The 13,467-nt window shown below is 35.6% G+C and overlaps 1 protein-coding gene across 1 annotated transcript in view; it reads left to right on the top strand.

The window, feature by feature from the left end:
• Window positions 1-1,949: 1,949 nt before the first annotated feature.
• Window positions 1,950-13,467, top strand: part of Msp300 (Muscle-specific protein 300 kDa) — a 409,159-nt gene continuing 397,641 nt past the window's right edge. Inside the window, exon 1 of the mRNA XM_074174300.1 lies at window positions 1,950-2,248. Coding sequence (XP_074030401.1) covers window positions 1,991-2,248 — 258 coding nt within the window. The 5' untranslated portion in view covers window positions 1,950-1,990. The remainder of the gene's footprint in view (window positions 2,249-13,467) is intronic.

The following is a 13,467-nucleotide window of genomic DNA, read 5'->3' as shown; positions in this document are numbered from 1 at the left end:
AAACAGTTGTTGGACTTCAGTAGGGATGAACTTCAATGTCTAATAGGCCTTCTTACAGGTCACCGGCAGAGCCGTACTCTTACTATCTTACCTGAAAGAACACTCACCATACAAACTAATCGGCTTCGTTAAGCCAATTTATTAACCATTTTTTGACAAATATTTTAATTACATGATATATTTTTTTCACCATGACGGTTTATTATACTTCTCAAAAAGATTTCTGTTTCACTGTCCCACCAGTATTTTGATGTGATGAACAACCAAATTAACTTATGCAGCAAAATCCTGCTAATCGTGATTTCAGGCAAAATAACAACATGATATTATATTGAAATCAAAGTAAATTCAAATGGAACACTCAGTTCACCTGCTATACATACATGATGCGGTGGTTGTACGTAAGGGTTAAAATTGAAAAGAAAAAAAAATATTCGAGCGCGTCAGATTTTCTAAGGGGGTGTTGAGTGCAACAAGAAAAAGCTCTCGTTCAATATTCTGACGATTTCGATCTGACGCAAACTCGCGGTCATTATTATAATGTTCAAAAAAATTCACCAATTTGAAATACTCAAGCGCGTCAGATTCATCTTTATGTTCTAGACGTGTTGTCTCATAATCTGACGATTTTCTAAAGGGATTCGCCTAATCTGACAAACAAATTATTATTTTTTTTCAAATCATTGAACTTAAATCATTGGAAAGCTCAGAAAATAGCATGCAAATAAATAAGTCTTCTTCTTCATCACGAAGGAGTCTCAGTGATCAGTGCTCATTATTTTTTGAGAAGGCAATTTTCAAGAACAATATGAGTTTAACGTATAGGTGGGCATAATCGGAAGCTTGATTGATTCAATTATTATCGAGGGAACTCTAACGATATTTGGAATTCCTCCAGAATGAAATCGGAGTTTATCAGTAGCCACCAGAAATAATATGTATTCTCAAAAAACGGGACACGTCCCCATAACACCGAGGGTGTTGTATAATATTTCAATGGAGTTTTCCCTGACAGACGGGTGGGAAGAAATCGGCCAATGAGGTGGCTCGTAAAATCGCCAAATTTAACACCGATCGTTTTTTTTAAGCTCATGTAGAAAAATCGAGTGTACTGTATACCGATATAAAATCGAGGTGATTTGGAAAATCGGCTGACGAGAGCAATGGTGGAATTGAGTAATGAACACTGTTGGGGCGTGAAGGGTGGACATTTCAAGCATTTGTGAGATTCAGTAGATATACCAAACATATTATCGACTTCAATAGTACCTTATTGGATACCAGTAGATGTGACAATCTTATACCTGATTGTTTCAATCACAGCCAGATAGATAAATGGCTATATTCCAATGTAAGTAGTAGTTTAGACTGGAATCACAATGGGAGCAGAGCAAATGTTTTTCAGTGGTCGCAGCCTCCTAGGCGTATTTTTTTTCACTAACAAAAAGTTTCGAAGAAAGTAAATTTTCATCAAAATTGGACTTTCTTATGTGAAATGAACTGCTGAATAATTTTGTCTGACCAGGTGTTCAAACAGTCAAAACTGTTCGGTTATTGGAAAAATATTGAATGACATATATGAAATTCATATTTCTCGATATAACGTCAGTAGAATTGAAATTTATTGGAGTTTAAAGGGTGTCCGAGAAAGAGTCGCCATGATATTGAGTATATGGCAATGGATAATGTGATTTTTATACTATTCCCGAATGAAAAAATAGCTTTACTCGTTTACTACCACGAATTTAAGTTACTAATTTGAACTTATGTATACATATCTGCTACCTATTACTTACCAAAGCCACGTTATATCAAACTTCAACTTCAAAACGAGAAAGGCCTGGCATTCAGTGGCTCTTGTTCTAAAATCTCCTCTAAAAAAACATTTTCTTCTCAATTCAATCAAAAAACTTAATGTACACTTTTGTTTCCAGAACCGATGGCAGGAGAAGCAACTGCACGCACTTTTTAGCCGCTACAGTATAGAATAATGTCGGGCGGACCGCCACCGGGCGGCCGCGGTGGGGGCGGATGGTCACCCTTGCATTTCCGGCCCGCCTCACCGTACGGCCCGTCCCCGCCTCCGAGGATGGGCAGTCCGGCGGCGAACATGTTCGGTAATCGGTTGCCGTACGCGATGCCATGCCCCAGACCTCGATGGCCTACGCCGATGTCACCCGTTCCCCATGGTATCTCCCCGCCTCCAATTCCACCTGGACCGAGACCTTTCAGGAGGCCCATGCATCCGGTGAGTGATTTTTTGAAAATTTGTAGTTATTCAGTAATAGGGTTATTATATTATTCCGTCCAGTAAATGATTTTCCTTCAGTAAATCGAACATTACGGTACATGATACCGTAATTTGTTGCCTAGTCAGTGGCGGCGCAAGGCCTAAATTTATTGGGACAAGGTACATTTTGCGAGGCCCTCTGATGGTGCAAGAAGAAAGGTTTATAAAATGGAGAAAACACTTGATGTTTTTTATTCATTGAGAAACACTAACTAATATTTTTACTAATGTACTTTTTTGGAACATCAAACAACAAAATTTAAAAAAACAACAACTTTGAAACAATAAAAAACATCATGTATAGGTCGCCGTATCAAAATTCCAGTCATAGTCACTGACACTGCGGCTATATACTCATTGAGACCTTTGAAATGAGGAATTGGTCCTTGGCAGACTGTTCTGGTTGCAGCATCAAGTCAAAAATGGAATGTTATTGTACATACTCTTAAAAATGTCCAAGTTTTATTTTGATCAGTCAAATGGATGTAATATCAACCATCATTGAATGCATAATTTCTCTTCATATTCTAGGAAACGAACTGGTAACATTTGAACAGATCGGGCGATTTTCATGAAAGGATCACCCAGACAAAATTAACTATTAAATAAAAAACCGCATCAAAATCGGTCAACTATTATAGGAGCTACAGTGCCACAGACATACGCACAGATATACAGATACACGAGTGAAACTTTCAACACACCTTTTTTGCATCGGGGATTTAAAATGAAGAAAAAATAATTAATTGAACCAAATCATCTAAAGGAACAATTCGTTCAGGCCAGTCTCAACACCCTACACAGTAGGTTAATGGACTGACACCTATCAGAAAACAACTACTCCCCTGGCAAGTGTGTTCCAATAATTGAAAATCTATTGCGGCAGTTGTATTGCCAACAGCATATGCAGGAATAACTTCTGTGAAGAATCCTGCACTGACACCTGTCGGATATAATCCAACGCCCTTCGTGGTATTAGCCAGGGGAGTAGTTGTTTTCTGATAGGTGTCAGTCCATTAACCTACTGTGTAGGGTGTTGAGACTGGCCTGAACGAATTGTTCCTTTAGATGATTTGATTTATAGCCAGTCTTCAAGTATGCCCACTGACTATACGTGAAAATAATTAATTGAAGAAACAAAAATGTTCTTCTTTCAGTTTTACTAAACTCCCTAATTATTGGTGATGCTTTGATGCCGTAGCTGAAAGTCTTTCTTGATCCATTGTATTTCTTAAATAATTTTTTATTGTTTTCAATTTTGAAAAGCTTTTTTCAACGGAAACAGTACTAACAGGTAATTTGAGTAAATTTCTTACAAACCATCCTCTATAATATATTGAAGCATAATATAATTATGTCTTTAATGGATGAATTTGGAATAATTCGTAAAGATAAAAGTCATTGCTCTCACCTACTTGCAGGACTGTATGTGAATCTCAACAGATTTTCAGTATTTGGTCTTCTGGAATTTTTTTCAATTTGTTTAAGACTCGTTAGAGAAAACCAAAATCTTCAAAGTGTTGATATACATCTGGAATCCATATTGCTTATCACAGAATCAATCATGGTATTAAAAAATTTTGCTCATACCGGCTTATGGCAGACTGTATAAGTTGATCGCTGACTTCATAATCAAACATACTTTTCTTTTTGAATATACTTTCATTATTAAAATCTCTTAGCAAATCATAACTGCTTTTCTCAAGAAACTGACGAGCGTCAGACAAGCAATTTTCTATGTGGTTTATCGATATTCTTTGATCCAGTCACAAATAATAAAGATGAGACAAAGATGAGAAATTTTCAATTTATCAATTTCATAATATAATGTAGTTTATCACAAAAATAAATATATTCACGAATTTTTCATTCATATGCTTTCGTGGGCCGAAGAGTGCAATATCTTTAGGTTGAGAATTTTCTAATGTATTAATTATAAAAAAATCATGGCGTGTCCTTTTGGAGTTTTTTTAAAATTTATTTTCTGCTTTGAGTTGCAAGGCCCACGCCTTACGCCGCCTCTGTGTCTAGTAATACTTTTTGCTTCCGAAAACAATCTCGTTTCAATAGACTTCTGATCAATTTTCACTAAAAATAATAACACTAGCCAACAAATAAGAAAAAAATTGCCACTAATATTATAATGGCTATACATGAGAATTTGAAGCATTCTGACTGCTACTTCAACATCAAAAATTTTCCATCACGTAAAGATTTTGAGTTATAGTTATTTTTATTTCATACAAAAAATTTCACATATCATAGGGAAATATAAGATCAAAACAAGGAAAAAAACAATAAATTTTGCGGATAACAGACTTTATTTACAATACACATGAAAAAACATTCAAATGAAGTCTTTTATGTATAATCTTTTTGCGAATGTTGACTTTGGTGTATATGTTCCATCGTTTTTCCTCATAAGGAACCAACAATAATCCCCTATCATTGCTGCATCCCATCTGCCTTGGTAACGTTGCTCCATAGTTAGTGTGTCTTGGTGAAACCTTTCCCTTAGTTCATCATTGATAGCACCCAAATTTTCTGGAAAGAAATTCAAATGTGAGTGCAAGAAATAGATTTTGAGAGACATACGACATCCCATTATGCAGTAGTTTTCTTCTACAAGTGTTTCATAATTTTCTACTTTCTTGTTCCCTAAAAACTCCGAAACAATTCTTTTGAAAGAACTCCACGCAGCTAATTCAACATTACTTAAATTTTGATCAAACTGTTGATCACTTAGTAGTTTTCTAATTTGTGGTCCAACAAATATATCTTCCTTGAGCTTTGCATCACCTAATTTTGGAAAGGCGTGTTTAAGATATTCAAACGCATCACCTTCTTTGTCTAATGCTTTTACAAAATTTTTCATTAACCCCAGTTTAATGTGTAATGGAGGTAACAAAACGTTTTCGGGATTGATAAGAGGTATATTCTTCACGTTAGCTTGACCTGGAATATTTTACTTGATAAATGCCCTGCATTGCCCTACTGTTCCAAAGGCAAAGAAAACAGTAAAACTTCGTAAATCCACCCTGAAGGGCTAGTGATAGTCCTAAGACTTTTAGGTCACCACATATTTGCCACTTATACTTATTATATTGCATTAGAATAAGGGACATACTTTCATATGTTTCCTTCATGGCAACTGCATGTGAAATAGAGGTTCTTTTGTTACCATTATGAAGCAGAACGGCTTTCAAACTTGTTTTAGACGAATCTATAAACGCCATTCGTCTGGGTTATGTGCAAATCCAAATTTTTTCATCACACCATTTGGATTTACACAAACACACATTTCATCCTGCATAGTAAAAAACGAGGATAGTTCATGGTTACGGTTCTTAGTTTGGTTTTGGGGGCTATTAAATTCCATTATTGTAATCTAGACCCTAATAGTTCAGCATTCTCTTTGGACAAGTGGAGGTCCCGAACTAGGTTATTTAATTCAGGTTATTCGATTAAATGGGGTGTTTTTCCTTCACTCTCGGGAAAATAAGGACCTTCTTTTTTTGGCACATCATGGGAACCTGCCTGGTCATCATACATTTCCAAATCTTCCTCTCAATTTGCCGGGGGTGTTGGAACTGGTAAGCCTTCTCCATGAAGAACCGGCCGTCTTGCAGAAGGAGTATCCGGATATACAATTTTGTGTTTGCTCTTTCTTGAAAAACCAGAAACGTTTCTTATGCAAAAGTAATAGTCGTTGTAATGATTTGTAGTTTCTCGCAAAATCATTGAAACTGCAAAAGGCCCAGTAGAGCGTTTGCCAGTTACTTAGACTTGCTGCACAGTTTGGCAACATTCGTGAGGAGCCAAATTCCAATCTTAATCACCAAAAATACTCCCAAAATATTTATAGTAAGCTACTTTCGTCATTTGATTAATTGGCCGTTTCTGCGATTTAGGAGTGAACTGGCAACATATATAGCAAAAACTATCTGGGGGTTAACGCAGCCACGTTTCTGTACTTTGGACATTTTTGTACTGTTGCGTACGTTGAGTTCGAATATGTGATACTGCGTTTACATGAGTCAACTTATTTTATTCACAAAGACAACACTAATATAATACTCTCAATATTCGCGTGTTTGCTCACCTCGCTTCTCTAATACTAACTCACCACTACTGGTGTTAAACCAATATTGGTGATCCGATTGTCAACCTCCTACTTTTATAGCGGTTCTGTATTGGTATTTTCTGGAAACTTCGAGAAGCGGCGTGACAATTCTCAGATTTTAACCAATTTCCTCAATTTATGGTTATAGCAAATTTGGAATGTCGTGTTCATTGAATTTTTACCCAGAGGTTTGGAAAACTGCTTTTCTAGTCACGATTTATAAAAACCCAGTCATTCTTGTAATGAAGCCATCAGGCCTATTAGGGTGAAATAAATAAACATATACCACAGATTCGTTACCAGTTATGACCCTTCCAAGCAAATCTGTGTCGCTGTTGGCGTCATTCAACAATTCCTGAGCGATGTGATGGTAATAGAAACTCAGTAATAAATTGTCTAGGTATCAGTAAACTGTTCATTTTCAGCAAATAGCTTGAAAGCATCGTTTGTGACTCTATGTTTTACTATATCAAGTCATCAATCATAGAATGCCAGCATAGTTTTCCAAGAGGGCTATAGAAACAAATTTATTAATATATGCCGACTACATTTCAACTGCATTAGACAGTATAATGTGAGTCCACAGATGGACTCACATTATACTGACTTCAATAAGGCATTTGATAAAGTCGACCATAACCTTCTTATTTCAAATCTTGCTGGAATCGGTATACAGGAAGATCTCCTCAGATGGCTTTCATCCCACCTTCACAATCGTAGTTAGCTAGTGAGCGTAAATTGATACAGATCTACTCCATTTGTGGTAACTTTGGGAGTCCCTCAAGGTTCACATTTGGGTCCATTGATGTTTCTAGTATTTATAAATGATTTGAAAGATTGCTTCAAACATTCACGAGTACTATTATATGCTGATGACTTAAAAATCTTTAGAAAAGTAACGACGATTAGAGATTGCTCAAAGATTCAGGAAGATCTCAATGCTTTTTTAGAATACTGTTACCTCCATAAATCAAAACTCAATATCAATAAATGTGTATATATATCTCTTTGCAGAAATAACATACTTATACATTTTCAATACTCCCTGGGCAATAATATCATCAACAGAGTAGACCAAATTAAAGATCTTGGAATCTATTTTGATACAAAAATGACTTTCAATCCCCATTTGGATTATTAATAAATTCCTGCAGCAAAACTTTGTGATTTTTTTGCAGAATATGCCAACAAAGAGGCAGAAATCAAATCTATTTACTATGCATTTGTTTATAGTAAACTTAATTTCGGAAGTGTCATCTGGAGCCCTCATTGTAATACACATAAATTACGATTAGGAAGATTCCAGTACAGATTTGTAAGGTTCTTTTCATTTCAAAATAACAAAGACTTATGTAACACTTGGCATTAATGAAATTCGATCTCACTTCAAAATACAGCTTCTAGAACAACGAAGAATAATAACCGACTTAGTTTTCATTCATAAAATTATAACAAACTGTTATGAGTCACCCAATCTAGTTTCAATGATTTTTTATCACGTTCCTCATAGGAACACTAGAAACAGAAAATTACTTGTCAGTCTGAATTTCAAAAAAAATTCAGGCAAATACTCACCAATTATTAGAATGTGTGATTATTTCAACAAATATTGTAGTAACGTAAATGTTTTCTCTATCACGTTGAATTCCTTTAAAATAACTATGAAAAGAATATTCAACTCATAGCAAAAATTTATTAATTCTTTTTCTTGTATCTGTTGACACCGTGTATCTCTGTAACAGCTACTATCAGTGGATGCTTCTATGGGTATTTACCTGTTTGTATCCCAAATTTTGAATAAATAAATATATAAATAAATTTAAAATCTACCTGTTCTAGCAGATTCAATCATCTAATAAGTTGTATCAACAATATCAAAATATATTATAGAATATTTGATTTACCAGTAACTGATGAAGCTACCGTGCAGCAAAACACGTTTTATATAAATCTTATTGGAAAAATTCTACAGTGCATTTCTTTAGTATCCCCCCATCCACCCCTTTAATTTTTTGAACGGGTCAACTCAAAAAATTGGAATTTTGGAAAATGAAATTATTGCCTGAATACTTTATTTTGAAGTGAAATTGGCAGATGAAATTTTAACGACTGGGCGCCATCTAGAGAAAAAAATTAAATAGGAAGGGGAGGTGTTGTGATACATCATTTTGAAGCTCCTGACGAATACTTCACAACCCTAGAATATGAAGTCGACATCTTCACCTTCTACAAAATGTCGGAACATTTAATAATTTCCTGAACACAAACACTTTAATATCGATATTTCTACAAATATTTTTTTATCTGTCATATGACAATTCCAACAACCCGATAAGGTTTGTTGAGTTATTTTTTGTTTATAAAAATGACAAAAAATGTCAGTACGACAATGAACATCAATGTTCAGTTAGAATATTCTCATTTATTTTTTGGTTTTACTATTAAAAAGGTACCACGTCAATAATCTCTAAAATGGTCAATTTATTTACGGTGCGACGCGTAACTTTCACGAGACCGAAACGATTTTCAATGAACGTTTTCCTAGTCGTCCTATTTGTAGAAAATATTTGAGGAATCTTGTATCCAAACTCACAACTACCGGTAGTGTACATAACAAAAAGTCCCTAGGTCATGCGTTCATTCCGAAAGAACAGCAAGTGCAAATAATTGGGGTGGGATGGTAGTAAATCCAAAACAGTCTACTTATTTCGTCGCGAATGTTTGTGAGGTATCTCCTTCTACCGTGTAGGGACTTCTGAAGAGGAATAGGTATCATCCATAAAAAATTAAAATGGTACATCAATTAACTGAAGATGACCCTGATCGAAAAACAGAATTCTGTGAAATCATGACGGAAACCATTGCAAGGCATCCTACCAATCTCCTCTCATCACTGAAATCGTCGAAGCGAATCCTAATGAATTCGATATGGATATTGTATTCTAACAAGATGGAGCACCACCACATTACTCCAGACAAGTAAAAAACTATTTGGATACTACTTTTCCCGATTGTTGGATTGGCCGTCGAGCTCCTACAGGATGGACAGCCCGTTCGCCAGATTTGACATCTTTGGACTTTTATGGGGCTATTTGAAGCAAAATGTATACGAAACTGAACCGGCTTCAATATTGGATATACGGCAGAGAATAATAAATATTTGTAGAGATATTGACGTTAATGTGTTCGAAAATGTTCGGCGTGAAATATCGGATAGGCTGTTCATATGTCAAGAAGTTCAAGGCAACTATTTCGAGCATCTTCTGAACTGACTTCAAACTTATTACGTCATATCATGTAGTTAAATATTAATATATTCAGGCAATTATTAAAAGTTCCCCCATTTTGTAGTAGATATTCAGTACTAGATTTCTGAATGAAAAATTGGCATGTGATTTAACTTGGCTTGCTATTTTTGGTCTTGGCTCTCTTGGGCTCTTCCATTGGGACGATTTGACTTTGGTTTCGATGGCATAACATAGTAAAATATATTCCATAAAAGTACTCTATTTCACGCTAGTGGGATCTAAACTCGAATACGGTTCTATAATTTGGAATGGAGAATACTAAAAACAACCTTACAGTAACTAGAAAAAATACAAAACAAATTTCTAAGGTACCTATATTATAAGAAATATCGTAGTAAACCCGATTACATCAGCATTAGAACATCACAATTGGGAATTCAATCTCTAGGCGAAAAATATTTGCAATAATTTTTATACATATATAAAATTATTAATAACAATATGAATTCCGCAGAATTATTGTCACTATTACCAATTAATGTGCCTCCTAGACCAACGCGTACTATCCTTAAGTTCAAGACTCCCTTCGTATACTTCCATACAGAAGTCCCACTTAGCGTCGGTCCCTTTGATGTTGGTGTCCAGGAGTCTCAGTTCTTACAATGGTGACGTGTTTGACATTAATGACATTTCTCCCTACTACAATCTCAACCAAAGCGGCTAAACACTGCTCAACATAATAAGTATTCATATAAACTGCTCAAAAAAATACAGGCGATGAAAACCATGTTGGGCACCTGAGAAAATTGTACAAATGATAATTTTGCATTTGTGTAATATTCAAGTAACACAGATCATTCGGACGATGATGAACTGTGTTTCAAGTAGATTTCAAAAATTCATGGGATCGGCAGATGTTCATATTCGGATGTGACAAAATATATTTTCATTTCAACAAGAAAAAAGACAAGAAGAAGAACGAGTTTTGTTATCCATGAACCATGGTACGAATCCATGCGAAATTTCTTTGTAGTGATTTTATGGGGCCAAATATAGCATATGCATTTATTGATTTGATAATTCAAGATGGCGGACGAGTTTTGCCGATTCGATTATATCAAGGGCCAATTAATGAAAATATTCCTAATCGAATTCATCACCCAAGATTTAAGAATATGTAGAGCCTATTCTTTTTTAATTATTCAGTACTATTTAGGACTTGAAGAAGTTAAAAAGTAATTGTGTAGTGTTCAATCATACAAATATTCAGTAGGTTGGGTGAAACCCATGGAATTCCGACAACTATGGAAGGGTTGTGTGCCTGTCTTGAACTCGTCGTTTGCGCAGACCTGAGACTGCAACTCCTGCGACATCAATTGCTTGCAAGATATTGATAGGAATATGTCTCTCACAAAATCTAGATCTCTAGTCCGTAGAAATGTTGAGAATTTATAAGTTGAGCAATTAGTTATTCTCGTATTTAATTTTTTTGTTGTTGTTAGTTGTAATAAGTACTGCTCGTTGTTAGACAATAATACATCCCCATATTACATTATTTTATATAACATATCATTGCTAGTGCTTGTATATTCATGTATATTTCTTATAAGTCATTCTTGTAATGAGGCCACCAGGACTGTTGGGGTGAGATGAATAAATAAATAAATAAATAAACATATACCCAAGATTCGTCATCAGTTATGACCCTTAAAAGCAAATCTGTGTCGCTGTTGGCGTCATTCAATAATTCCTGAGCGATGCGACGGTTTTTCTGGTGGAAGTTCAGCATTTTTTGAACGAACTTTGCTGCAAGAGGGTGCATGTAAAAATTCACGAAAAAATTGCATGGCATGAGCCAATCGACATGCCGACTACCTCAGCAACTTCTCTAATAGTGATTCCAAGATTCTTCATAACAATTTTCTTCACTTTCTGAACATGTTTATCGGTTGTTGATGTGCTTGGGCGTCCAGGGTGAGCATCGTTCATCATATTTTCTCGACCTTCTGTGAAAAGCTTGTCCCATTTGTAAACATTTTCTGGCTGAGAGCACAATCACCGTATACCACTGTCAACATTTCAAGTGTTTTTGAGCACTCAATTCCATTTTTTAGACAAAATTTTATGCAAATTCTTTGATCAATTTTTTTCGATAGTAGAAAATCGCTGAAAACGCAAAACACTTCTAACTTTTATGTCTCCCACCAACAAACTGGAGTTGTTCTCTTGAGACATACTATTGGGATTAGCAAGATCTAAGCTTTCAAGAAAAGACGATACTTTAACTTTGTGAATGAGGATTATTCTTCAAGAAGAGTTCCAGTTCATTAGCAAACTGTGGGTTTCGGACTAGGAAACATACCAACTTAACAACTTGAATATTTCAACAGAAATTCAATATTTCCGAAAGATCTATACCTATAGATATCCAGTTTTATAAATAATCATACCTTCATACTTTTCTGGCAATAAGTGAGTTGGAAAACACTCACCTTTATTTATAACCGGAATGTCAGGGTTGGCAAAAAGTGAATGAAACGAAGCATTTAAGATCAATAAACCCGAATAATGGCATTTTAAGTGGAAATATATTTCAAGTATCCGAAAATGCGAATGATTGGATTGATCTTTTTTTAGAAGCTGATGTTGAAATATTTGTGATGTGTCGATTCATTGGTCTGTTTCATATCAAATCCGCTCTCATATAAAGTGAAGTATTTCAAGTTTGAGGTCGAAAATATTGCTTGGGTCTTTCACAAGAGCCTATGCGTCATCAAATGCTCTCAGGATGAATCAAAAGTATATTTTTCCCTCACTGAATCAAGTGTATGTTTTGTATATTATGTACTTGATGAAGCATCCCAAATTCAACTTTCTTTTTTTATTTTTGTCGTGATCGCAAGCGGTAGCGACGAGCTAATTCTTGTTTGATCACATTTTCTTCTTAGTTACTCCAGGCTGCCTATTTGAAAATTATGGGAGCAGCTTATCAGGAGCAGTATTGGAAACAATCACACATAAAACTTCTTCCTTCACATCTTATATTAAGGAAAGAGCCAAGAGTAGGCAAATTCAGACTGAAGAAGTCACTTACGAACATCAAATATGTTCATAGATCACATAACACCGAAGTACACTTCCGACTGAAGCTCCATGGTTTTAGTCACAAATCGTGAAGTGTGGCTGATATTCATTCCTCTCGAAAACATTATTTGCAGAAACTCGCTCCAAACAGACCGGTGGAAAACCGAACATGAAATATACCTGACAGAAATTTACGTTACAGCTACTCGCTCGGTCAGTACACATTCATCTTCCAGGTGGGAATGAATCAAATTTTGCAATGCGCAAAGAACAATAATATGAGATCGCAAGTAAATGTGAGGCTACAACCGGAATAGACTCCAAACCGGATGTCAGGATACTCAGGAAAGGACACAATGAGTCAGTTTGAAAAACTGTTTTATATGAACAGTCCTATGTTTTTGTGTTTATAAGCCATGGTCTGCAGCTTTTTATACCTGATGTTTCGTCTTCTACTGCGGCATACATTATCAAAGATTATAACGAGGCCGAAATCAACCGAGCCTTACGATCCGTTTAGAAACACTCCACGATGATACTAGAGCGAATGGCCAGTGGAAGAACTTTTCTGTCCTGCATAGGCGGTCTAACGGAACTAATTGGAAGGCTCGTCGAAAAACATGGAGTTAGGGCAATTTTCAAGCCCACAAGAACAATAAAGAGTAGTCAGGTCAGCAAAAGACCCCAGGGATGCATCAAGTACCCCAAGAGTATACCGAATA

This window comes from Leptinotarsa decemlineata, unplaced genomic scaffold (genome assembly GCF_025532065.1).
Source record: "Leptinotarsa decemlineata unplaced genomic scaffold, Ldec_3_MD MMD2_P_RNA_scaffold_12, whole genome shotgun sequence".
NCBI lineage: Eukaryota > Metazoa > Arthropoda > Insecta > Coleoptera > Chrysomelidae > Leptinotarsa > Leptinotarsa decemlineata.
Note: the sequence above shows the minus strand (reverse complement) of the source record. Positions and strands in the feature narration are given on the sequence as shown.